Consider the following 27,132-nt stretch of genomic DNA (forward strand, 5'->3'; position numbering starts at 1 on the left):
ACGCCTGGCCATTTTTTGGTTGCAGCCATCATTGTTGTTTGGCGGGCCCGGGCTGGGGATTCGAACCCACCACCTTAGGTGTATGTGGCTGGTGCTGACTTGTAAAATTCTTTACGGATACTTTTTCTGAATCCAGAGTCTGTTTCTTATTCCAAGTGCAAATTATACTCTCCTCTTCCTCTTAAGATGGTATGTGATAATGGTCTCAGCACAGATAAGAATTTCTTCCAAAACCAACAGCCCAAAAGGTCGTACTCCTTCTAGCCAGAACCTTTGATAAAGAAGGCCATCAAAAGGAAAAACACATATTTTATCAAATCCCTAAAAGATTTTAAAAATTGCTTTAGAATAGATCATCCCAATTTAACATATTGACTTCAAGCTAGTATGATTTTACTTTACATGCCTTGACTACATTTATCTTTAAAGTTTTTGTCCAAATATGGTTTTGCAATTTTTAAAATACAAAATGTAAACAGTTTGAAATCATTTGACATATTTAAATATTACACATCGACTTCTCTTCCCTTCTTTTTCATACTTTATCTTTGACTGGATCTCTAAGCTTTCAACCAGTTTTCTCAGAAAGCACTGGACTAGGCTCATTGGTTCCTTCCTCTGAACTTCCCTGTGAGCCCTGAAATGTCTCCTCACAACATTTGCTTCTCCCCTAGGTCTGGATTCACCAGAGGCTTCTCACTGTATGTAGAGCGTTGCAGGCTCTTTGCCAGATTTTTCATTGCCATGTCTGAACTAGGCAGATATCACCCTGTAAGTTTGAGCCTCTAGGTTCCCTCTCTCTGGAAAAACATCTCCTCAAGGCATGATGCTCTAAACTCAGAGAATCACAGAGTCTCCGGGTCAGAAGGGATCTTTGAGGTCACCTAGACCCTTTCCACTTCAGGTCCACAGCACAAGCATCACCTGGGAGCTTGTTAGCAATGCCCGTCTCAGAAACCACCCAGACCTGCTCAATCAGAATGCTCATTTTGACAGGATTCTGAGAGATAAGCGAGTATATGCAAGTGTGGGAAGTGCTGCTCCCCAGCACCCTCCAGCAGATGCAGAAACCCTATCCGGGTGCCCAGTGCTGGCTGGCCTTCATCTTCCAGGTTCCATGCACGTACCTACGGCGCTCTCACGCTACAACCACCACTCCCACCTTTGATGGTGGCACATTAAAATCCCGTGGGGGAGTTTTTTAAATCCTCAGTGCTGGAGCCTGGCTCCTGAGTGATTAAATCAGACTCTCTGCAGCTGGAGCCCAGGTATGAGTATTTTACGCCTGTCCCCCAAGTGATTCTAGAGCAGCCAAGTTTGAAGTCCTGGCCGTCCATTTGCATCTTAGGCTATCTGCTTTTCTCCTTGCTTTGATTTCCTGTGAAAATGCAAATATGCCCTCAGAAAGGCAACACTGTTATCTCTCATTTACACTTTGCTTGGAAATAGGTTGTTTTTTTTTTAAAGCACCATAAATAATTTATTGCTAACTCTCTAATATCATACACTGGTAGCCTTGACAGTTCACACAGTATTCTCCGATGGAAAAGTCAGAGGTTAGGGAATGAGACGAGTGTGAGATGTGAAGGTTGCGGAGGGCAGACGTCACGCTGGGGACCAGTTCTTTGGTCAGCTAAGCTTCCTTGAGCAGGAAGAAGGTAGGCCAGGCCAGGAACCGGAAGTTCTCCTTTGGGGGAGGAGGTTTCCTGCTCTTTCTCCAGCTTCATTTTTCTAGGTCCTATGGGATGAGAAAGTGGTACGGTGAGGTCCTAGTCCTCTACAGCTACGGGGACTGCGGGCTTTCTCCATTGAACATGGAGGCCCAGCTCTAGTCCTTGGCCCGATGGGTCTTAGAGAAATTTGGTTAATGTTATAATCTTGGGGCCTCAAAAGCGGCTGGCTGTTTTTTTTTTCCCCCTCAATTCAATAATCCTCTTGATTAATAAGCCTTTTATGTGTGTGTGACTTTACTGTATAACAAACTGAAATCTGAATTCTTTTTTTGCAAGATTTGGGGGGAGATTATTTTATAGGCATGCTATTGGCTTTTAAACTATCTAGTTTTACTTAATGCTGCATTAGAATAATTGTCGTTTGGGAATATATTAATCATCTTAGCTGTAATTCTGAACAGACTAAACCCATATCGAAAAATTTGGGGAGAAGGAGAGAATATTATTTTAAAAGGAAAATCAAATTATTACCCATAGTCACATTAACGTACTATTAATAGAAATATAATACAAAATAAACCCTTAATAATGAATACATTTGGAGGCTCTAACATTTTAGATTCTAATGAATAAATATCATTCACATATTAAAATTTAGAAAGTGTGCAGCTTACAAAGTCTCCTTTATACATATTCATTTTGCAAACTAAATAACTTTGCAAAATATATAAGTCTAATTAATTTAGCTATTGAAGATAAAAATCCCACCACATCTTCTCTCTCCCATTGCCTGCTAGCCTGGCCTTCAAATCTGGATAAACATACTAGAGTGTTGTTTAATAATGAATCTGACACATTAGACAGATTTATAGATGTTTTAGGGATTTGAAAATTTGATCATCGAATTTTTAAATGTCCCACTAGGTAATCTTGAGTGATAACTTGTTATTAAAGTTTAAGAAGGAAGGATTGTGTTTTGGGTGCCTGAAGAGTTACAAAGAGTTTTAAAATATTTGTTTTCCTCTGATCTTCTACTATTTAAAAATTTATGTTCTTATATGATAAACACACTTACCATGGGATCTACCCTATCAACAGTTTTTCAAGTGTACAACACACTATTGTCATCTACAGGCGCAATGTTGTACAGAGGCCTCTAGTACTTGCTCATCCTGCATAACTGAAATTTTATACCCATTGATGAGCAGCTCCCTATTTCTGCCCCCTCAGTCCCTGGCAAGCACCATTCTGTTCTCTGCTTCTATGAGTCCAACTGTTTTCAATACCTCATACACACAGAATGGAGTAGTATTTGTCTTTCTGTGACAGGCTTGGCATAATGTCCTCCAGGGTAATCCACATCACATATATGGCAGGACTCCCTTCTTTTTTTAAGATTGAATTAGTGTTCCATTGTATGTGTGTTTATACCACATTTCTCTTATCCATTCATCTGTCGCCACAGCTTGACTAGTATGAAAAGTGTAGGAAGGAGCATGGCAGTATTTCTGCTTTCCAGGGTGGAACAGGTGGTTTGACTCCATGAAAATGAGAGAGAGGAAAGATGGAAGACATTTTAAGAAGGCTATTTTTTCTAAGTATGATTATTTTCTTGTATCAGGGTAATATTGTATTTTTATTTGAATCTCAATGTTGGCACATATATTCCACTTTTTTCAACAGCTTATATTTTTATTTCAATAATGCTGTATCTTTATGTTTGAAGACACAGAAATTGAAGTTAAAGCTAACATTTTAGCTTTAAGTATCTGTTCTGTTCTTGAATTAAAACACTTTGAGAAGTCACTCTGTAGGGACTACATTTTTTAAATTAAAAAAAAATCATGAAAAAAATCTCAATTATTTCTCAAATGAATCTTTGATATAAATTCAGACTTCTTAAAGAAGAGCACACCTATAAAGAGCCATCCATTTGGACAGCAATTTTGTTGATCTACTTGAATTGTTTAAAATGCTAAATAGCTAGCATTTGAAGCCATGCCATTAAACTTGTGAGCTAATTGTGTTGTCCATCCTGGAGTACAGGGTGGCCATAAAGTTTGTGTGCATTTTTAAAATAGTGTGCAATTTAAAGTTGCACAGGAACTTTATGGCTACCCTGTGTAGGTGACAATGTTCTTCCTGCTCTCTACATCTTTTCACTTCTGTTCCCTTCTCTACTCCTAAGCCATTTTCTTGACTTCAGAGCCCCTCCTTTGTCCTAATTTCTCTCCATAGAGTTTTATACTGCTTGGGAAAGCCCAAGTGTGCACAAGCACATCACCATGGGTGGGGACACATGGGGCACACATACATACTTTCTTCACACATTCACATATAGGGGGCACACATACATACTTTCTTATGCATTAAAAATAAAGTCATTATATTGCCACCATCTGCTTTTTATGGATAGTTTGAATTGTGTTGTTGATTTTCAGTGAAACCCCATGCTTATGAAAGAGCTTGGGGCCAGGGAGTGATTAAAGCCATTCCTCTCTATTCATCAAACACATACTTTCAGGACTGCCTACTACACACAAGACAACATCTTCACATTCTGAGTCGTCTTCATGGTTTTTTCCAGCATCTGGACTCAGCAAGCACTTTGGTCTATTCCTTTAGCTCTGATACCATAATGGCATCTCCCAAGGAGAAGTGGTTAAGACCTGGACATGATTGAGAAGGATGTGTCTGGGGCTGCTATGACCCAACAGGAACATAAGAATGTCTGAACTGGGAAGGACCCTGAGCTTCACCAGTTCAGCCCAGGAAACTGACGTCAGATAGGCAATGTGACTCATCTAGAGACATATAATAAGTAATAAACAAAGAAGAAAAACAGGGAGCAGGAAAAGCAGGCACACTGGATAAATTAGGAAGCAATGAAAGAAAAACCTGAAGGAAAATGTGAATGAGTTAGAGATTCCCAGGAGCAGCCAGGACTAACTGGTGTCTCCCATCAGTTGTAGATGTATCCTGTGTGTTTTCTCCTTACTTTTAATGGCTCAGCCATTATTACTACCCAGGAGAATCCCTTTCTGATATTTCTTTATCTTTGGGGGACTATGTTGTCCCAAAATGCAATCCTTGATTGTCCCTTATTTCCAGTTCATGAAAAAAGTATCTGTATCAAAGCTTCATCTTTGGCCTCAAGTCTTAGGTGCCATCCTAGTAATAATCCTCTAATGGCTCTGAAATTCAACTCTGGAGAGGACTTAGACAGTTTCTGTGATTGCTGTGACAGTGATGAAATGAAATAGAGTTGACACTTAGTGAATGTCAAGAGTGTGGGATGCACAAAGCATTGCCTTATCCCATCTGATGAGCATACCTTTTAAAGTTGAGGTTGCATCTATCCCATTGTACACAGGAAGAAATTGAAGATTTTTTTTCCTCCTCATCCCCAACTGTTGCTCTTTTTTCATTTTGTCAGTTAATATAAAAATATAATTCTAAATCATCTCCTGCTTCTTTTTTTGGATAAGACATTTCCTTTGAAACTATCCCATTCTTATTTCCTCCTACCAGCATTCCCATCCTGAGATACTGCAAAACTTCTTCCCTTATTTGAACCCTTTTCTCTCATATTCCTTCCTTCCCAGGGCTGGTACCAACCAGGTTTTCCTCTCATCCATCTATTTTTCAGCTCCTTGACACCTGTGACTTGGGGACACATGCTGATCAGACCACACCTTCAAGTTTTTCAGTCACCTTCTCCTTCTCACTTCCTCCCTTAAGAAACACACAAATGAAAACAAAATCAAGCTCAGACCGAAACACTGGCCTTTTGCTTCTTTTCATTTTTCCCTTAACATCAGAAAATCTGCATTTAAATGCACCGTCATGGAATTACCCAGAAACTGAGCCAGCATTCCTCTGCTTCCTACACTCACCTCTGAATACTGGTCTTCCCTGCCCTCCTTATCACGCCTCCCATTTCCGCTGCCTGGGCGACTGGATGTGGCCTGCTTGAAAACTCTGCTTCCTACGGTCCTCTCAGAGGCAAGGAATTGCTTTTGTCCTGCTATTTCAGTATGTGTGTGTGTGTTAAATATTGCATTTTATTTTGCTTTCTTTTTTTTCTTTTTTTTTTCTTTTTATGGCAAGAGACTTACTTTCTAACCTCAAAGTTTTCCTGAGAATAAACCTTTTGTGAGACTTCTTTTTAACAAGTGACAGCTGTCTGTCCTGGAAAAAACAAAGCAGGTCTTTTGTGGAAGCTGAGAAAAAGATCCCTGAGACAAACTGAGATGCCATTTTTTCCAATATCTTCATTTTATAGAAGAGAAAAATAAAGGCTAGAGAGGTTGGTGGGATCACCAAAGGCTCACTGACAGCAGTGATGGGGATAGAACTAGAGTGAAGGTCTCCTGACCTTTAGTCCTTGGAGATTTCCTTGCTGCTGTGCCATTTCACAGAGAAGCCCTGTGTGTTGAGATTGCATGTTGGCTCTCTAAAGAGGTGTCTTTTACTATGGTATGCAATTGCATGTGGCCACTTTAGGGTGTTTTATGTAGTTCATGGCAAGCTGGAGGTCACGTAACCCTAGAGAATCCCCAGCATCTTCAAGACATGGGTGTCCCTGTATTTCCAGGAAGATGGCAGCTCCTTCTTTCTTACTCAATCTGGCAGCTCCAGACAGAATCACTTATTTGTGATGTCTGCTTTTCCCAGCCAGCTCCCTGTTGGGGGTAGTTGGCTCTAGCTCTCTGTCCTCTCCTCCTCAGATGGTCAGGACCTGTATCTCTTCTCTTGGTTTCTCTCTCATTATTCTTCCTATCCCACCAAGCACTCTACCTAGACTGCCCTATGCTCTTTTAAAATTCATTCATTTTTTTTCTTTTTCACCCAAATAAAGACATTTTTATAATTAAAAGCATAAGCAAAAACAACAACAAAAACCCCACAATGCTAATTTCTCCTTATTTACCCCAGACATCCCAACCCCCTTCCCACACTCTATTAACACATGCACTCTGCTCTGAATTTGGTTCACTTTGTTCCATGTTAGCACATGGGGCTCTAAGCATGTTTTGAATAGCTGGCTAGTGCTCTGTTGTATTCCACAGTGTATTTTTACCAGTCTTTCCTCTAGCAATGAATATGTTTGTCACTCCCAGGGTTTTGCTATTACAAAGCTATCCCACATTATGAACCTCTACCAACACCAATTTCCACTTCCCAAATCACTATTAAACTCATAAATTCTGCCTTCTGCAGACCCTGGAGTTGCTATCCTAGGTGACAGCAAAATCAGCTAATAAATTAGTTCTTACAGTTGTGGTCAGAGGCACAGTGTTAGTGTGCTCTTCCTTCCTGTTCAGGGGAAATACACTCATTTTAGGAGGGACCATGTGGGCAAACGTTTTTAAACCATCTCCCTTCTATCTCTTTCTCATGCTTTTTTTGGAATAGAAGGGTATAAGTGATAAATAAGTCATACTTTGAACCCATAAAATTATTTCTAATGGCAGAAATTTCAAGAAGATCTTGAGATTAGTGAGCCATTTTCAGGCAGCTAGGCTTTGTTGTAAACACATGGGACTTTGTTCAAAACGTATAATGCAGGGTGGTTTTCTATTCATCTTATCCCAGGGAAGACATGCAGTCCTAGCTTTATCCTTTTGCCATCCATATTCTAAATTTCCTTTCTGTCATTTCCATAATTCCTTTATAGGTGGGATCTTCTGTGGTAGCTGCCTCATGATCCTTTGGTGGGGGGGGAGTGTAATTTGTTCTGGTTTTTCATATTGCCAGAATTTTCTTGTTGTTTCCTCCTTATTTGTGTTTTCTTCTTGTTCATTTCCTTTCCCTCCTTCCTCCTCTCACTTGCTTCCTCCTTCTACTTCATTTTCCTTGTCTCTGTGCTTGGGTGTTCGAGTGGCCTGGAGCAGCTGATGAAGAGATGTCTCTAGTCTGTCATCATGGAGCTGTCTCTGCCCCCTTTATCCTTGAACCTTAACTCGGTTAATGCTGGTAGAAGAGAAGATACACTACAAAAGCTAGATTCTGAAAACATCTCCTCCCTGTGGAGATGCAGCTGCCCATCTCTAAAAAAGGCAGGAACGTGCAGTGAAGAGGCTACAAGCACCGCCTCGCATCATACACTAAAATCTACTGCAGATCTGAATGTGGAACATAAGCAAAGAAGTTTTTGAAGAAAACAGAATAATGTCTACATGACTTTGGAGCTAGCCATAGATGAAAAAAATTAATAAACTGTACTACATTAAATTAAGGTTTCTATATATCACAATTCATCATTAAGAGTTAAAACACAAGACAGTGAGAAAAATATTGTCAATGTAAATATCCAGTCTCAACAAAAACCACCTCTAATGTGTATCCAGAACATATAAAGAACTTCTACAAATCGGTAAGAAATAGTTAGACGACTCAATTAAATAATGGATAAAAGACATGAACAGACACTTTAGAAAATGGATATACAATAACCAATGAAGGAGTGAAAATGTACTGGACCTCATTAGTTTCGAAGGAAATGCAAATTGAGGCCACAATGTGGTATTATCGACATGTACTAAAATGACTAAAATAGAAAAGACAAATAGCATCAAGTCTTGAACGACTAGAACTCTCAAGGGAGTAGAAATTGGTTTAGCCATTTGGCACAATATCTTCTAAACCTAAATATCTGCCTACCATATGACATAGTAATTCTGCTCACAGCAGATATACATCTGACAAACACACACAGATATAAAGAATGACCATAGAAGCACTTTTAGTTTTAGCTCCCATCTAGAAACAGCCCAAATGACCATGAAGAGTAGAATGGATAAACAAATTGTAATATATTTATATAATGAAATACTATACAGAACATAGACCACACTACTTATATAATTTTTTAAAATATAATGTTAAGTAAAAGAGGCTAGACATAAATAATTATATTACTGAATGATTCTACTTTTATAAAGTTCAAAAGTAGGCTAAACTAATCTAGGTGTTAGAAATCAGGAAAATGGTTACTTATTTGGTTGGGTAAGACATGGTTAGTAGGAGGAATGAAAGGTTTTTAGAGTGCTGGTATTGCTTTATTTCTTGATCTGGAGGTCTATTACATGAGTTCGTTCACTCTGTGACAGTTCATTGATTGTATGTTTAGAACTTACTCATTTTGATACTTCATTTAAAAGTTTACATGAAAAAAAGGAGACTAGAGAAACATCTGTTTGCCTAACTGTAATTCCCCAAGTATTTCTAATCAATGCTGCTAGAAATATATGCAGAGGAAAAGAGGGAAGAATTGGAAATACCCAGCAAAAGAGGGAAGAATTGGTAACACCAGTTTTATTGCTGGTGAATCTTATTATGTATGCATGGTTTTAAATATTGGTGGGGTTGATGGTACATTAGCATGTTCAGGTTGCTTCATAAATGATTTAAACAATAGAAATTCATTTTTGCACAGTTCCGAAGACTGAAAGTCTGAGCTCAGGGTGCCAGCCTGGTAAGGTCCTGGTGAAGAGTCTCTTCTTAGCTTGCAGGTGGCCACATTCTGGATGTGTTCTCACATAGTGGAGAGAGACAGAGATACCTCTCTTGTCCTCTCAGAATGCTACAGTCCAACCAGATTAAAACTCTGTTCTTATGACCTCTTAAAGCCTCATAAAGTCCCTATATCCAGATACAGTCACATTATGAGTTAGACCTTCAACATTTGAATTTTGGAGAGGGGAGGATAACTCAGTACATAGCAGATGGCTACTTATTTTGTAGCATATTACCATATATGTTATCATTAGGAACGTAAGGTCTTTGTCACTCCACACAACAGCAGGTTGCTTGCACTCTTACTTAGGACTTCCTTTGTTCTGATTCATAGAAAAATTGGCTGGGCAACTGCCTTCTGCTTCTGACAAAATTGCAGTCTTGAGTACAAAAAACATTGTATTTTTTAACATATTATTTCTGTTCTTAGTATAGAGTCATACATATAATGGGATTCAACCTCAATGTTTGTTCCATATAAGAGTGGGGTAAGTATTTACATGTGTGTATTTTAATTAAAAGTAAAAGAGAGGTTTGAATTTTCCTCATCCCTCTTCAAAAATGTATTCTTCTAGAGAGGAAACATGAGGAAGGCTTTGTGGGCTGCTGGTAATGTCCTGTTTCTTGATGTGGGCAGTAGTTGTACAAGTATGTTCACTTTAATATAATTTATCAAGTGACACACTGCATACTTTTATATGTTGTAGCTATTAAATAAGTAACATGTACATCATATATAGCTTTAGCTTAATAAGATATTATGTTGGCAAGAATTTATGGAAATAGTATAGCTCATTTAAGCTTGTTGGAGTGTAAATTAGTACCATCTCCTGGGAGGAAATTTGGCCAAATCATCACAATTAAAAAGCCATTTACCCTTTAACCAAGCAATAGCTAGTCTAGAAATGAACTCATAGGTTACTATAAAATGTGAACTCTGTTGTACATTCAATGTTATTCACCACAGTGTTATTTATAATAAAGTTGTAAACAACAGAAGGTGAACAAATCAATTATACATCACATAATGGAATATTACTCAGGAAGAGGGAGACATATCTGTATCTGCTGATTTGGAAGGATCTTCAGGTAAAGAATGTGTAGAAGATACTCCTTTGGTGTTACACATATGTATATATATCAATACTACATAGAGTATCTTCTAGTATATAGGTATACACTAGATATGTATATATATGTACATATATATATCAATAATACATAGAGTATCTCTAGAAAGATTCAAAAAACCAGAAACAGTGGTTGCTTCTGAGTGAATAAGGGGCAAAAGGAAACATATTGTTCACTGTACACTCTAACGAGTGCATATTTCAAATTTTATATGTACATAGACCCAATTAAGGAAAATAAATTAAACCAAAAGATGATTCTTAGCTGTTGTCTCTTATCACTCTCATTTAGGGTCCTGCTAAACTATTCTATAATTGATAATTTTGCCTTTATTTTCTTCTAACAGCCTCCAAATGTATTTCCTGGAGCAAAAGTCAGACTTCTCTTCCATGATAATGGGAAAAGTAGACACGTCACTCTTCTGCTGATGACCTTATTAATTGAGTTTAGACCCCAAGAGAATTTGAACAGATTTTTTTTTTAATGAAACATTCAAAGATTCTTCGCCCTCTTTAGTTTCTTTCCTCCCAGGAGACAGAAAGAGAATGAAAGGCAAGTGTTCCATTTGTCTTTGGTCAGGTTTACAAGTTCTATAAGCTGGTGGTCCAAACGCAAGGAAAGGGAACCTCTGAGGATTGATTCAAATTACAAAAGAAGAGAATAAGTTCAGTCTCACATGTGCCATAGATTTGAAACAAACAGATTTCATGAAGTAAGGTCTTATCTCAATGGCATGAGGATCCAGAGAATTTGGAGGCCTTGCAAAGTAAAACATGATGATATTATCAAAAGTAACTCCTCCAAGGAAGAAATAAAAGAGGCCTCTGAAGAAACTACACCTGTTTCCCAAATCCTTTATGAGAGTCATGGGGCCAAGGATGAGAAGGTCACGCGGGCACATGTGGGAGATATCAGCAAAAAGGCTGAAACCCAGCTTGCAAAATTTGTCATTGACAACTCTTTAAAAGGTATATTCAGAGTAAAAATAGCTTAGATTAGGTGGTGCTGTTGACTTGGAGTTGAGCGATTGTTTCACATAGACCATTCATTTTACCAAGGTTCACTATAGGCAGAACCTAGGATTAAACACCCAGATCTGATCATCAACTCCCCACCTTGTCTCCTAAAAAGCCTGGACTCTAGACCTCTCAAATTCAACAGCCGTACTGCTTCTTGGAAGATGAATGACTTTGGGCAAGTTATTTTACTTGTCCGTGCTTCCATATTTTCATCTGTAAAAGGAAATAATACTAATAAAAATATCTACTTGGTATGGTTGTTATTGAGACTAAAAAGCTCTCCAAAGAAAGTTTGGTACATAGAAGATGTTACATAAATGGTAGCCCGAATATTGATGATTATAATGATGTTGCTTCCAGTTTTTGCATCAGGGATCATCATTTTTAGGGGGTAAAGAGCAGAGCCTGTAGGAGAGGTATCTGAATTGAAATACTTTCTTGATTCTGAGTGTCACATTAAGTTTGGTAAAAGGAACAATTTTCTCATAAGGAGACCTGTCCAGCAACTTCCAGGCTGGTGGCAAGGTTGGAGCTCTCTGACCAGAGGTAGAGTTCAAAGGGAGGTGGCACAACCTACAAGCAGGCTGAAAGCAGTTTCCTCTGGGGCATAGAGGCGGGGCCTAGATGACCTCCAGGGGCCCCGATAATGGTAAGGGTCTATGATTCTGCAAGCTTTTCACATTTGCCTAGCTTTCTGGACTAGCTCTGTGCTCACCTTAGAAGTGAAGAGCATAGTTCTGCCCAGATTTTTCTGCTCCAGCTTTAGTGTCACAATTAAGACTTACAAGTATTTAAGTCGGAGTGGACTTTGGGTTTATTGGTGGACAGTCACACACTTGAAAACGCCCAGGGAACAAAGTTTCAGCTTTGCTAACTGACAAGACTGAGCTCATTTACAAACCCTCTGGCCAGGGGACACTTCATCCTTAAAAGAGGAATAGAAATCTTTGGGGGAAGGGAACATATCAGATAACATTGTTGCCTCCCTCTCTCACAAAGGTTGGTTAACAACGACGCGCCAGGACGCCCACCAAGCCCTGGCTACGCTACTAGGTGGGGCTGAGATCGCGCAGTTTTCTGGCTAGGGGCTGGAGACTTCCTCTGCAGGGCACTTCCCGGGCCTTTCATCTTTCCCCGAGAGCTGGCAAGGGCTGTGTTTCCCTTTCAGTGTATTCCTTCTAGGTTTATTTATTGTATCTGCTTGCTCCTCTCGCTGGCTTGGAGGTCAGAATGCGAGTAAGCGATGGGACCGGCGTCCCAGGGTCTCTCCTCTCAGGCGCACTACTGCAAAACCCGGCAGAAAGAGTTTACCAAGTTCTAAAGCAGGAAATTCAGGAAAAGAGAAGGCGTCTTTCCCCAGTCGGAGCCAACCCAGGAATCCCGATCCCGTAATCAGTGACCAGGACCCCCGTCAAGTCCCTAGCCCCACCCTAGACGGTGGGCGCCTCCTTCCCCGGGTCCTCTCTGTCCTCCAAGGCGCTGGAGCTGGCGTCCCTCTCCATGACGCCAGGTTTAACCTGGAGCTTCATCTCCTCCCCTCGAGGGTCTCAAGTTGGCTTCCTCTGCCGGGAAGGGCCCCGCTCCCTCGCGCCAGCTCCTAATCTCCACCTGGCGCCCCAGTCTGAGCAGCCTGGCCACAGAGCCCCATCTGCGCGCCTTAAATCCCATTGATCTTCTTAGCGCTACAGCTCCGCCGCCCCCGTCCCCTCTTTCCCTCACCCCCACCCTACTCGCAAATCTCAGCCCCCGCCCCCCTCATCCTCTCTAGTGCGCTGGACAGACGAAAAGGGACCTTTGAGGTGTTAGGAAAGTCGCCGTGCTAGTTGGACGCGACCTAGAAGGGTGCGGTAGAGGAGGGTCGAGGAGGGTCGGGGAGGGTCCAGCCAAGGGAAGGGGAGGCACCTCAAGACTTCAGGGTCGCCGAGGGTCCTGGACTCGTGGTCACTTAAACCCTGCCCTGCATCTCTCGGGGTTGAAGCTGGCGCTTCCCAGGGCCCCAAACTAGGTCACCAGCAGGGAAAGGCTGAACGGGGGAGGGGGGCGGTCACTGGAGGGAGTGAGGGGCGGGCTGCCTGCTCCCGAGGTGGGCGAGGAGTGAATTGTTTCAAGGACTGCCCCTCTCACTTGCACTCGCCTGTAATTTCATCCCGGGGCTGGTCGAGTCTCCCTCCCACTGCTGGTCCCTCCCAGTCGGTCTCCTCCGTCGCCCACGCCCCCTCCCGTCTCCCCCCACCCCCGACGTCCAGCAGCTAGGAAGCCGGCTTCACTCCCCCTTGCCGACCTCCCGGCTGCTGTCCTGCCGCCTCCTACTACCCTGCGGTGCCTGCTCCAACCCGTTAGCCCTCCACTTCCTCAGCCCAACAGTGAATCCTCCTGGGCGGCGGGCCCCACGCCCCCCACCCCGGAGACGCCCTTTCCCTGTGCGCCCGAGACTTGGAGAAACTTTGCGGACGCCGCCACTGAAATGGATTTAATACAAGATGTCTTGCTCCGGCTCTTGCTCCTGGCTTCCAGCCTTCAACCCTGCGCTGAGTCGCTCCGGGCAGCTCTCCGAAAATCAGGTAAGACGCTCAGTCCGCCCGCGGGCACCACGCCCCGCGCCCCCGTCCCGCTCCTCGGTGAGGACTCAGGGCGTGCAGCGATCAGCCTCTTGTCCCCTGACCCGTGTCAGCTTAACCCGCTTCAGCTCAACCCAGAGCTGAAGACAGACGCGAGCCTCGCCCTTCCTCCTCCTCCCCCGCGGCCCAGCCGGTTCTAGGGATATTTGTTTGTTAAAAGAATGATCAATTTTCCAGACACGGTAAAGGCGGTGGTCTCTGTCTCTGAACACAGCTGAGAGTTGGGGCAGCGATCAGGCTGTCTCAATTACAGAGGATTGCAACTGTGCGGGGATGTCTCTAAACATCTTATTGGATTCAGGATGTCCAGAGCCCAGACGTTTCCTGTTAAGTGTCCGAAGGGTTGCCTCTGCTGATCTCCGGTCCTGCCCACACTCTATGTAGGGATGTGGACTCCGCTGTTAGGATCCTTTCCCATTCTGGGGCCATTTGTTCTGAAAGGAGCACCCAGTGGGTTAATTTCCCCGTGTTTTAACGCCTGTCTTTGCTCTGCTCTTTAAACAAAGATGTATGCATTGTAGGCTGTTGCAAGGATTGGGGAAAACTTGGAACCGTGATAACTTGTGTTTCTTCTAGTTATTTAGGTAAAAAGTCTTTGTGTATTTTCGTCTACTTTGATTCGGCCTGAATTGTGAGGTTATTCAAATTAGAGCATTCTAAACAATAAAGTTCTAAACATTGTTTCTTGAATAACGATTTTTATTCTTTTCTGGGACCATATTTAGAATTTCGAAAAATCTGTTTTTTCTTAGCTTACTTTGTAAGCGAGGTTGTCTTATGGGATTAATTATATTTTAGGAACAATAGAAAACAATAAACTTTATTTGAATGCAGTCTGCAGAACCTCACAGAAAGTGCAGCTTGTCTTCACAAATGTTTCTATGAGAAAAAGCCAAACCAAAGACAATTTATCAGAGGGCGAGGAAAATAGTCTTAGCAGGTTCCTATTTGGCTGCTTGAACATTTTCACATGGGATTTTCTCTCTCTGGAAATATGACTTGTTGCCTTTCAGCTCAGGAAACACCCTACAGCCTTCAGGCTGTATCTCTTACCACCAGCTCCTTGTTACCAGCCTTGAAATTTAGGGTCATTATCATAATCTGCACCACACTTAAATTATGAACCATTCCGTTTAGCACTGTTTAATTCATTTTGGATATAATAGCTGCACTTAAAAGTAGTATTATATTAAATTGTTTCACTGCTTCCAGGCACACACACCTGCACCTTCAAGGAATTCAATGAAGAGCTTCTTTCTAACTTTCCTCCTTAAGATTATCACATCATGATCAAATGCATTCTGCAGGTTTTTTCACATAAAACCACCTAGTCAGAATTTCTGAACAAGGCATAATTATACCTGTAGTTCTTAAGCACGAGCAGTGTATGCAATGTTCTTTTAGGGACAGGTTTGAATTCATTTAAGCAGAATTTTCAAAAGTATTTTATAAAAGCCTGCCATCTAAAACTGCTCATGTAGTTCACAATATTTCCCTTCTCGATTTTTGTTCTCCTGAAAATATTTTTTACATGGTTCATTTAGGGTCTCACTCTAATACTCACACCATGAATATGCCATGTTGACCTCTTTGATTTTACTTGAAGCATAGATAGGGTTTTGATTGATCTACCTTTTAAATATTCTGGCAGATCAAATTTGATAATTGCATCAAACATGAGGTTGAAAGAGTGTTTAGACTAGGTTCAGCCTAGAAGGGTTTTTCATTACTTTATAATTTTATCCAGACACTGGCTTTCAGGTTGGAAAGCTGCTCAGATTAAAATGACAGCTACTTCATAAACTTTAGGGAAAATTTTCCTCTTGGGCTCATTTATGTCCCTTGGAAAGCCTAGGTTTTGATCCGGAAAATTGGTCCAGATTAAAAAGTAAATGTGCCCTGCTTGGCTCTGATGTGAACAGTAACCAGCTAATTTATAATCTTCCCCAGACACCAGCAAATCCTGCTAGCATCTATATGGGAATTTCTTTGTACCTCAATAGAAATTAGTTCATGTATAGTACTTTAAGGCAGCATGGGCACCATGCAGGCATATTAAAGCAGTTGTGTTTTACTTGAATAACCATTCCTATCTTCTGACACCCCTAAGTCTACTTTTGATTAGTACAGGTTTGTTAGAGAAGTATTGAATTCAAAATTAACCCGAAAATTCCCTATCCCTACCTACTTCTGGTGAGAAAAAAAACCAACAATAAATATGAGTCTAATTTGGATCTAACACAAGCAACCATTCTCTCTACACTAGAGCTGCTCTTCTTCTGGAATTGAACAATTAATTAAGAAATCTCTGCATTTTCTAAGACTCACAAGAAATGATGGTTTTCAAATTAAGTCAAATTAAGTCATAATAACTAAGTGCTTGCTACACTAGTCTAGGAATTTGACATGTGCTTGTTTAATCAACCCAACAGCCCTGTGACATGGGTACTGTTATTATCCCTGTTTTGCTAAAGGGGAAAGTGTGGCTTAGCGATATTAACTATCTCAGCCCAAGTTACACAACTAGTAAGCAATGAGATGGGAATTTAGGCTGAGATTCAGGACTGGAGACTGAGCCCACAACTGCCCAGTTTGCAGAGGTATGTAGCCTGTTTAGTAGGGTGTCCTGCTCTATACCACGGGACAGAGCCCTGGAGGCCAGGCAGATGGTGTCTTCTCTGTTGTTTTGTATGGGGAGCTGCTCCTAAACATTTATAGGTGAGATTTGCCCAGTCCTCCAAAGAAAAGAGAGTGTGTGTAATACTAACATGGAGTTTTGGAAGCTACTATCTATTGACCTCCTTTATAAGAAAGGGGTGTAGCCTTGTGGGGTGATGATGAGCCATTGGCTTCTCTTGTTGCGCTCTTGGGGCTTGTGAGGGCCAGGTGGTCGAGTACAGTACCTGAAAGTAGGAAAGGGGGCCTCTGAAGTGTGAGAACAGCATAGGGCCCTGTCATTTCCCAGGGCTTTCAGGATGTGGAAACATATTTATCAGAAGGGAATAAAAACCCTCATTTTGCATCTGGGCTGAGGGTGATTGACTTGCCTGTGTTAACATTAGATGCTGAGCTTCGGCCTATGGTACCCAGACTTCCTACCCTCCAGAGTGGTCTCCATCCCAGCTCTTCTCCTTTTCCTGAGTCCACTAGGAAAAGGAGGGGGGATGGCTGCATTTCTTTCTTTCTTTCTTTTTTTTCCAAGACACAGTCTCACTTTGTTGCCCTTGGTAGAATGCTGTGGTGTCACAGCTCACAGCAACCTCAAACTCTTGGGCTCAAGTGATTCTCTTATCTCAGCCTCCAGAGTAGCTGGGACTACAGGTACCTGCCATGACATCTGGCTATTTTTAAAAGAAGGGGTCTTGCTCTTACTCAGGCTGGTCTTGAACCAGTGAACTAAGGCAATTCACCTGCCTGGTACTCCCAGAGTGCTGGGATTACAGGTGTGAACTGTATACCACACCAGGCCATGGAGGGCTGCATTTCTGCTATGGACAGGAAGAAGGGTGTGGGAAACACACATGTCTGGGAAACCAGCATGCAACAAGCCACCTATATTCCCATGGGCAGCCTGGTAACTCTTGCACTTATTATCATTTTTTAAGTTAGATTTATTGAGGTATAATTTACATACAATAAAGTTCATCCTTTTTAGGGATACAGCTTGATGATTTCTAACAAACATATACAATAATGGAATTAACGCCACAATTGAAATATACAGCACAGAACATTTTCATTACCCTAAAATATTACCTTGTGTCCCTTTGTAGAAAACCAACCTGCTTCCCAGTTCCAGGTGATCTCTGATCTCACTTTGCTTCTCTGGTTTTATTTCTTCCAGAATGTTGTGTTCTGTGTGTTCCTTCTTTCACTGAACCTAATGCTTTTAAGATCCTTCTTGGTTGTTGCATATATCGGTAGTTTGTTCTTATGTCACTGCTAAGTAGTGTTCCACTACAGACCATAGATTACCACAGTTTGTTTAACTGTTGGCTAGTAGTGGACTTTTCAGTTGTTTTCAGTTTTGTGCTATGATAAAGTTGCTACGTACATTCACATGCAAGTCGTTGGGCAAGTATTTATTTTCATTTCTCTTGGTAATTAGAAGTGGAATCAGGTGTATGTTGACCTTCATAAGAAATCACCAAACTGTTTTCCAGAGTGGCTGCACCATAGTATGCTCCTACCAGCAACAATGAACTATATGGTTGCTCCTAATACTCCCTGGCACTTGGTACAGCGGGTTTTCTGTTTGTTTTAGCTATTCTGACAGGGGCATAATAATGTCTCTTCCCAGATTTAATTTGAATTTCCTTAATGACTTTATATTGAACATTTTTTCGTGTATTTATTTGCCATCTGAATCTCTTCTTTAGTGAAGGGACTCTTTACATCTTTTGCCGATTTTTAACAAATTGGGATGCCTTTTTTTATTATTGAGTTTTGAGTGTTCTTTATATATTTTGGATGCAAGTCCTTCATCAGATATGTGTTTTGTAAGTATCACATTCCAGCATGTGGCTTATCTTTTTATTTTCTTAATGGTGTCTTTCAGAAAGTTGATTTAAATTTGAGAAAGTGCAATTTATCATTTTTAATGGCTTTTGTTTTATTTTTCTTTTTATAAAACTTAAGCCATGTTTACAAAGATATTCCCCTATGTTTTATTCTAGAAGCTTTTTAGGTTTTATATTTAGGTCTATGATGGATTTTGAGTCAATTTTTGTATGAGGTGTGAGATACAAGTTAAAGTTTATTTTCAGGCTTTGTTTTATAAGAAATCTTATGCTTGGTGGGAAGCGGTGGTGGTGTCTCAGAGGCAAAGTCATCTCTGGCTTAGAAGGCTGTCTGTAGCCCCAGGGCCACACCAGCAGGCCCCGTTAAGCCCTGCTCATATTTTCATGCAGAGGGTATAAGTAGAAGGTCCTGCCTTTCCTCCTGTCTGTCCAGTTTGCCTGTGGTCCTAGGGTCAGTGGGAGGTCAAGTCAAGGTTCAGAGTTGAAGTTTTTCCCAGGAGGATCTGGGAGTCCACAGTCATTCTTAGTAAAATAGAGGTATCTAATCTTTTCCTTTCAGCTTCCTCATTATTTCTCTACCCATATAACTGAACTAAAATGAAGATCTAGGGAAACTCAGAAAGCAAAATCAAAATTCTAGAAGAGAAGAGTTAGCTTGTTGGCAAGGGCACCTTGTTGGTAGCTGGTAGAGATGCATTTACCTGTAGTGGTTTCTGCTGCTGCTAGTATGAAGCTGAAAGCTAAGGGGTCATGTTGGTCTACTTCCCCAATGCCACCTTGATCAACCTAGAATTCACAAGAGATGGGGCTACTTGCTCACTCTAGATGTTGCCCAGGCCCTCTTCCCAAAGCATGTTATTTGGGGGGTTATCTCTTCCTGATTCCCTTCCCCATTGCCTTTGTAGCCAGCTATTCTTCATTACAGGGTTGATCCAGGTTGTCTGGCTTCTTGCGAGAAAACTAGAACTCACAAAGGCCACAGGAATTCAGACACCATGACAGAAATGTTTCTCTGACTCTTCCTTCCATCACCAGTCCTCCTCTCTTGTTGGTTTCTACATCATATCTAATGCCTGCAAAGAAGCTCCTCTCTCTCTGACTCCCTTTTTATCTTTTCCTTTCTTTTTCTCTATCGTTCTTTCCTTTGATTCTCTGTTAGGGAAAGGGATAGAAAAGTCATAGTCAGAGGTAAATTGTGGTTGAACATAGCCAAGACTTATTTCTCAGAATTCTTCCTCAGGGAAGAGTGGCTTGGCCAGAAAGGAGCTGAGTGGTGTTTTTGGTTTTGTTTTCTTACTCAGAGCCCAGGGCTTTAATAACCTTAGAATTCTTTGGGGAATAGTTGTCCATCTGTTCAGGGTGTACTACAGCCCAAAAGTAGCCCAGCAATTACAGCTCGATTTCTGGAAGACAAGGAATCAAGCATCTAAGGCTGAGATGGAACCTCAGTTTCCAGAGGGTTATCCTGTGGGTACCTTGTATTTTCCTGCCTCTCCTACTGGGTAAGGAGGACTAGTTTTTCCCAAGTGAATGAATGATGTGAGGTCATGATTGCAGCAGAAAATATCTAGAGCTGGTCAAGAACCCTGTGGTTTGTTACTACATGTCAAACTGCACATACTAGACTCGCACCTGCTGTTTCAGGTCTAGAAAAAGGGGGAAAGGTGAGGAGATAGGTTGAGCCTACCACGGCAGTTTGTAGGGGAAACACCTCAATCCCATCTTTGGTTCTATTGATTGTATTCATTCCTTTTGAGGAGAGACCCTGGAGTGTGGCTTCAGCCTCCTGCAATGAGCTAGGAGATTTTTGCATATTACAGAACCCCGTGATCTCATGGTGAGGAGTGACTCAGGTAAGTCGAATCAGATTTCCACCAGGAGAGGGCACACTTTCTAGAGCTGTCTCTGATCAGTTCTCCAACCTCAACAGTTTTCAGGTCTCTGACCAGCCAAGTGATTTCTGAACTTCCTATGTGGTTGTGAATTTTCAGAGGGTAAACCAGGCCATTTAAAAGTAAGAACCTTAGGTGACTTGATACAGGTGGTTCACACTTTGGGTTCTCCATTGCCTGTGTTTCCTTGGTATGTCCACCCCAGATACTCTGTGCTACACCAGCAGTCTCCACTTCCCTCATCCACACCAAGATGTGACTGTTAGCAGCAACATGTTACTCTGGGTGTCTGCAGTTTAGCCAGAACAGGCCCGTGCACAGATTCTCAGTTGGCTGCACAAAGGAGGGAAACCCTGCAGTGGTGTTAACAGAAGCCACCCTCTACCACCCTCTCTATATAACCAGCTCCTCCCCCCACTGCTCCCATCCCCACCCTAACCCTCGCTTTTTCCTTCAGCCTCTGTGCTTGGTTTCTTCTGGTTGAGCAGGAAGGCTGTGGTGAGAGCACACACTTCATTATTCCACAAATTTAGGTGCAAGTTATGACACTTTTTTATTTGTTTGTCACTTGGTAACATTAGTCAAGTTATATAAGCCCTGGAAGCTTTAGTTTCCCCATCTATAATAATGAGATTAGGGAAGAACCTACCATGTACTTTGCTGGGCAGATTCATTGAGGTAATCCATATACTAGGGCACTAAAAAGGATTAGAAGACTGATGTTTGAAGGCAATATTTAAGAAACTGGAATGGTTTAATCTAAAAAGGAAGGAAAATATGAAAAATCATCTGTATTTCCAGGGATCCGAAGTAATAAATATAGACATGTATGATTTCATGTATTTTATCTTTTTCCATACATGTTAATGTATGATGACATGTGTTTTAATTTGTACTGAGTTATAAACTTTTTCAAATAAATTAATTTGCAGTCAGAAAGACTCAGTGGTCAACCCTATGTTTTGAATTTTGATTTGGAAAATGAAGCCAATTTTGCCTGATAATTGCCTTGAGGGAAGTTTTGTAGGATCTAGTGGGGGACGGGGGAGGGAAGCATGTGTTCCTAAAAAAGAAATGTGTGGATGGATATCTAACTGGGAGTCAGTGAAAGTCTTCACTTCAGTCAGTGAAAGTTAGTGAGTCAAGAAATGATTCAGGGTTTGCTCATTGATCAATTGATTGGAGTAATTACAGAGCCACTTCTAGAGACATGGAAAGATTGACCATGTCCACTCAGTTCAAGTTCTATTAATGTTTCCTGAGCTGGAGGAAGCCCCACTAACCCAAGATATCCCCACTAGCTTATTTTAAGAATCAAAGAAAATAAAGCAAGCTTTATTTGAAGAAGTTGAAATGGTACATAAGGATGGGATATTATTATCTAACAACAGTCATAGAAATTGTCATTACTTTAACCAACCAGACAAACCAAGGAAGTATATGGCTTCTCATGCTTTGATCTCATTTCCAGTATCCCCTTTCACCATTCCCCTGAAGACACTTGACAATTCTTTCTTGTCTGACTCTGCAAATCCTGATCAATTTAAATTTTAACACTTGTGTTTGCTGACAGGGCACCCAAAATCCCGAATTAGATTTAATGCAATGTTGATGCTATTTATTTTTCTTGGTGCAATAAGTTTATATTAGCCATTTAACAGTTTACATTGTGCAAAAGGAGTTGTATCAGCAGCACTCTTCTGTAACATCTGGGCAGTTAGAAACATAATACTTAAATGCAACCTGAGTTTAAAGCCTACCATGGACAGATGGCTAATTTTATTGATCTAATCTTACACTTAGGAATAGATCCCATGATTCTTTGCTCGTAATTCTTGGAGTGAGCAGAGAAATAAATAAAATGGCTGTGAATTAGGCACCTGTTATATTGTCTGTGATTTATTTTTAAAACACTTCAATATAAACAGTGACCATATGAATTACTTTAATTTCTACCTTAGGGGAGCTTAGTTGACACTTGAAGTAATTCAGGCTAGAAGGCACCTCTCTGGCATAAGAGTTTACATCTGTTTTCATCTCTTGATGATTGTGCCATATCAATGGTTAAATATTTGGAACTTCACTTCTGCCCTTGGCAGGAATCCACATTTCAGGGTTGGTTAATTATCATGTAAAGACCTTTATTATGAAGTTCAAAGTGATTGTGATGATACTTAGAATGATGTTATCAAAGATTCTCACTAGAGGGTTTGTTAATTAGCATTAATTATGTTAGATACAATGTGTTCATTGTATACATGAAATATATGATTAGTTAGAAAGATTGTTCAGGGTGGCACCTGTGGCTCAGTGAGTAGGGTGCTGGCCCCATAGGGTGGTGGGTTCAAACCCGGCCCCCAGCCAAACTGCAACAACAACAACAACAACAAAATAACCCAGCATTGTGGTGGGCACCTGTAGTCCCAGCTACTCAGAAGGCTGAGGCGAGAAAACCGCCTAAGCCCAAGAGCTGGAGGTTTTTGTGAGCTGTGATGCACTCTATTGAGGGTAACAAAATGAGACTCTGTTTCTAAAAAAAAAAAAAAAGAAAAAAAAGAAAAAGAAAGAAAGATAGTTCATGTCTCTCTATTTTTGTGTGGATGAAGAGTAAGAATCCAGCAAACCCAGCAGTGCGGCTACTTTGGAGTGGCTGATTGAAGGTCCAGCTTCATTCAGTTTTGCATTTCCCTCTGGTAATGGTAGACTCATTTGCCTGCCACCCCCACCCCCCATGTTTTGCTGATCTTGCCATTAGGATATGGATGTAGCTCTCTCAGCAGATACACACAGGTATTTGTACTAATCAGAGTAATTAATACTGCCTGCTGCAACAAAGAGGTGGCTTGACACAAAATTTACTTTTCATTTATTCTAAGTCTAAAGTGGATGTTCCTAGTTGGGTGGCTTTCGTGGGCTACTCTCCTCCAAATGGTGACTTGAAGGCCTGCTTAGTCATTCTGTCTGACTCAGAGTCATGATTTGTAGATACCTCCATCTTGTAATATTACCACCTTCAAAATGGACCCCCAAGGGTGAGAGATTTTATGTGCCAGATCAGAACCTGATCATATAGCCACAGTCTGTCTAGAAGGGTTCTGGGAAATGCAGTTCCGTTGTATGCACAGGAAGAAAATGAACCAGATGTGGTAGATTGTCTCTGAGACAGTGCTTTAGAGTCCCTAAAAGGACAAAGAACATCACCAAATTTATAAGAGCAAGTTATATGATAATTTTTATGTCCTCTTGCCCATGAATATTTGTATATGGGGTAGAATTTGCTTTCATTGTTGTGTACAACCTGGTTACTATCTATCTTTACTTGTTGGAGGCCACCACAATTTAATAAAAGAACCTGAAAATTAAGCAGTCAGATTGATTTTAGTCACTTTGAAGTAGGGTCACAAAATATGTATGTAGCTAAGTGAATATAGGCTATGTTACTATATATTTCCTATATTTTATAAAGAGCAGGAAAAATTACTTTTTAAAAGTAACACAACTACCCAGTGGATTATATAGAGTGAATTTCTAAGACACATCAACTAGAATTCTACTTCTTTTTTTAATCCTGTAGTTTCCTAGAAGCTCTTTCTGTTTGTATCCCACAACAAAAAAAGGACTATTCATGGTAGAATGATTTATTCAGTGAGAGATGCTTCTTAAAATATAAAAAGCATGGTTTTTTAGAAAAAAAAAACCCTGCTTTGACGAGGATGAAGATGGCGTGGACTGATCCCAAAGAAAATAAATGGATAACATTTTTTTGAGCTGCTACACTTTTCAAAGAACTTTCATAGAAATGATTTCATTTGATTTTCATAATCCTTGCTCCACAAAGAAGTCTGGTCAGATGACTAAGCAAAAAGGAAACAGGCATAGCCAGGACGTGAATGTAGGTTGTCCAACCCTGAGTCTTTGTTGCTTCCGATTAACCCCAAGATATTTCTGCAGCAAATGGGTAAGAGTGTGATCATCACAATATGATCTGGCCCTGCAACCTGGAGGGACCTGGCCAACAAGACATCTGCCTCATCCAGGCTTCACTTAGAAAGGCTCCATGCATGTCATGGGACACAGTAAAGTGACCTGGGCCTTCTTCCAGCTATGTTCCTGGCTGGTTGACATGCTGGGAAAGTGGATACTTTTGCAAAATACTTGATGAGTTTGGAGCTATTTGCAACTGAAAAGCAGTTGTAGCATCTGTAGGATGGCCCCAGAATCCTTCAGGTGTTTCCAATGAAAGAAACTTTTTGGGTCTTAGGGATCACCCAGATGACTCAGCCTGGCTTTGACACTTTCTATCCCTCTTTTACTATCCAACCACTCTCTTCAGTAGTAAATAATATTTGCTAGACCTTCAATGTGGCATATTTCAAGGTTTTATCATTCCAGTCTCAAGGCTTTCTGTTTCTCAAACATTTCTTTGATGTTCTAGGAATTATGAATTGGTATAGTTAAATAAACTATTATATAAAAAAATGGATGCATTGATAGCTATATTTAAAGTAATTAATAGAGTTAGCCACAACCTACATACATAATATGCATCCCTTCAGATTGGTAGAATTATAAAAGACTACAATCACCCAGACCTGGATTGGTATAGTTAGATAAACTACTATACTGAAAAAAAGACACATTGATTGATAGCTGTTTTAAAGTAATTTATACACTTAGCTATAACCTGCACACATTATACACATCCCTTTAGCTTGGAGGAATTGTAAAAAGACTGCAATCACATAGAATTGGGTTTGAATTCTAGCTTTAAATTTTATTATTGTCTGATCTCAGATAGAATACTTTGCTTCTTTATGCCTTTTGTTTCGCATCTGAAATTTAAGGTTAATTATACCTACCACAAGAGTTTTATGTGATAAATGAGATATGTGATGACTGGAGATATACTTACGAATTCCTAAATATTTGGTACATAATGGACATGCCAAAGTTAGTACATATTAATTAGTTTCATAATGTTTTATAGAGTTTACATAGTTGGAGAGATGTTAGCTTTTTCACATTTGATATGACCTTAAATATTGATAACATTGACACAAATACTTAATTGATCTTAAGTACCCATGAAAATAGAAATGAAAAGAATTTCATTACCTTGATTTTTTATTATAGATTCTTGGAGTTTATTTCTCCAAATGATGACTTTTGGTGTCTATATTAGCCATAAAGTTCATGTCATTGATGAAAGACTTAGAGTCAACTTCGAGTTTAATAAAAACAGCCAACAACATTTGTTTTTGGCTTTGTACAAAATCAAGAAGAAAAGATCAAACCACTGCAGTAGTAATAGATATTTTCAGGTGTAAGTTATATGGCTTCTTACCCCAAATTCCTTATTTGCAGTAGGAATATCAAACTGTTCCTTAGCAACTTTTCTACTGTAGTATTAAGAGAATAAATGTAAAAGATGCTATTTTTATGATGTCCTTTCTTTTTTTTTTTTTTTTTTTTTTACAGTCTTTGGCTGGGGCTGGGTTTGAACCCACCACCTCTGGCATATGAGGCCAGCGCCCTACTCCTTTGAGCCACAGGCACCACCTATGATGTCCTTTCTCTTTCCATTTTGTTTGATACAAATGTACTCTCTGCCAGAATAATCTTCCTAAAATGCAGCTCTAATCCTGGCACTCTTATGTTTAATATGCTTTTCTGGCCTACTACTGCCTTCTAAACTCTAAATTGAGCATCTGAGGTCTGTCATAATATAGCTCTAACTTACTTTCTGGTCTTTGCACTGAATACATACCTATATTCCAGCTAAGCTAGATTATTTGCTATTCTATAGACCTCTCTTCAGTTTCCCAATGCTGAATGTTGTCTGCATGTTGATCTGATCCCTTGGAATATCCTTCCCTCATCTCTGCCCAAAGAAATGCAATGACACGTCAGAGCATGGCTCAATTGTCTCCTGTGAAGTCCTTGTGTACACTTCCAGAAGCCACCCCCTCTTTTCCCATTCTACTTTATATTATGTTATCTCTATTCCTGACTCATGCCTTCTATTAGATTTGTAACTCTGTCAAGAAAAGCAACATGATTTCTCTACCTTAGTAGGCCCACCGCTGCCTAATGGTGTATCCTCCACATAGCTGACCCTTCACAGACAGCTGTGGAATGGAAAATGATAGCTTCCTTTTGAGCAAATATGTTTTTACGTTGTGTGATTAATTTGATCCTATACCTAGCTCCCAAATTAATTTCAAACAGAAATGTGTCACTTCCATGTGCCAATATTTTTGCTCAACCTATGCAGATATTTGAAGACCTACACTGCAGTATGATTTAGAGAAGGAATGCCTCAGGGAGTCAGTCTGCAGCAGTATGTAATTTAAATCCTACCTTTGTGCTGCCAAAGGCTATTGGTATTATGAAGTTTTAAGGAGACTCTGATGGAGTCCAAGCTTTGAAATATGTCATTTTTCAATACTCAGAGAACAGGTAGGGTTTGTGGTAACACATGGAGCTGCCTCAGACTTGCTTTTTATCATGTGTCTGAAGGTTAAGAGGTAAAGGCAATACCATTTACTAAAACATCAAAAGACAGTGGACGAGAAGAGGTTAAAGTAGTCCAATATTCAACATCCCTTCTTCCCCTATCTGTCTTTAAATCCAGAGGAAAATGAGACATGTGTTGGATTGGCATCAGAGGTATGATTGAAAAGGTCAAGTTGCAGGAGAGGGATAAAGCTAGTTTATCTGCCTTAATGAGATCTAACTGTGAGGTCGTAAGTAAAGCA

General features: G+C 40.5%; 1 protein-coding gene across 2 annotated transcripts in view; it reads left to right on the top strand.

Moving 5' to 3' along the window:
• Positions 1-13,615: 13,615 nt before the first annotated feature.
• EGFLAM (EGF like, fibronectin type III and laminin G domains) overlaps positions 13,616-27,132 on the top strand; it is a 185,584-nt gene continuing 172,067 nt past the window's right edge. Inside the window, exon 1 of one of the 2 annotated variants that reach the window (XM_012807064.1) lies at positions 13,616-13,905. In XM_012807064.1, coding sequence (XP_012662518.1) covers positions 13,809-13,905 — 97 coding nt within the window. In that variant the 5' untranslated portion in view covers positions 13,616-13,808. The remainder of the gene's footprint in view (positions 13,906-27,132) is intronic. The other variant, XM_012807065.1, reaches the window with a different exon arrangement.

Source organism: Otolemur garnettii, unplaced genomic scaffold, assembly GCF_000181295.1.
Source record: "Otolemur garnettii isolate 467f Iridium unplaced genomic scaffold, OtoGar3 scaffold00063, whole genome shotgun sequence".
Classification (NCBI taxonomy): domain Eukaryota; kingdom Metazoa; phylum Chordata; class Mammalia; order Primates; family Galagidae; genus Otolemur; species Otolemur garnettii.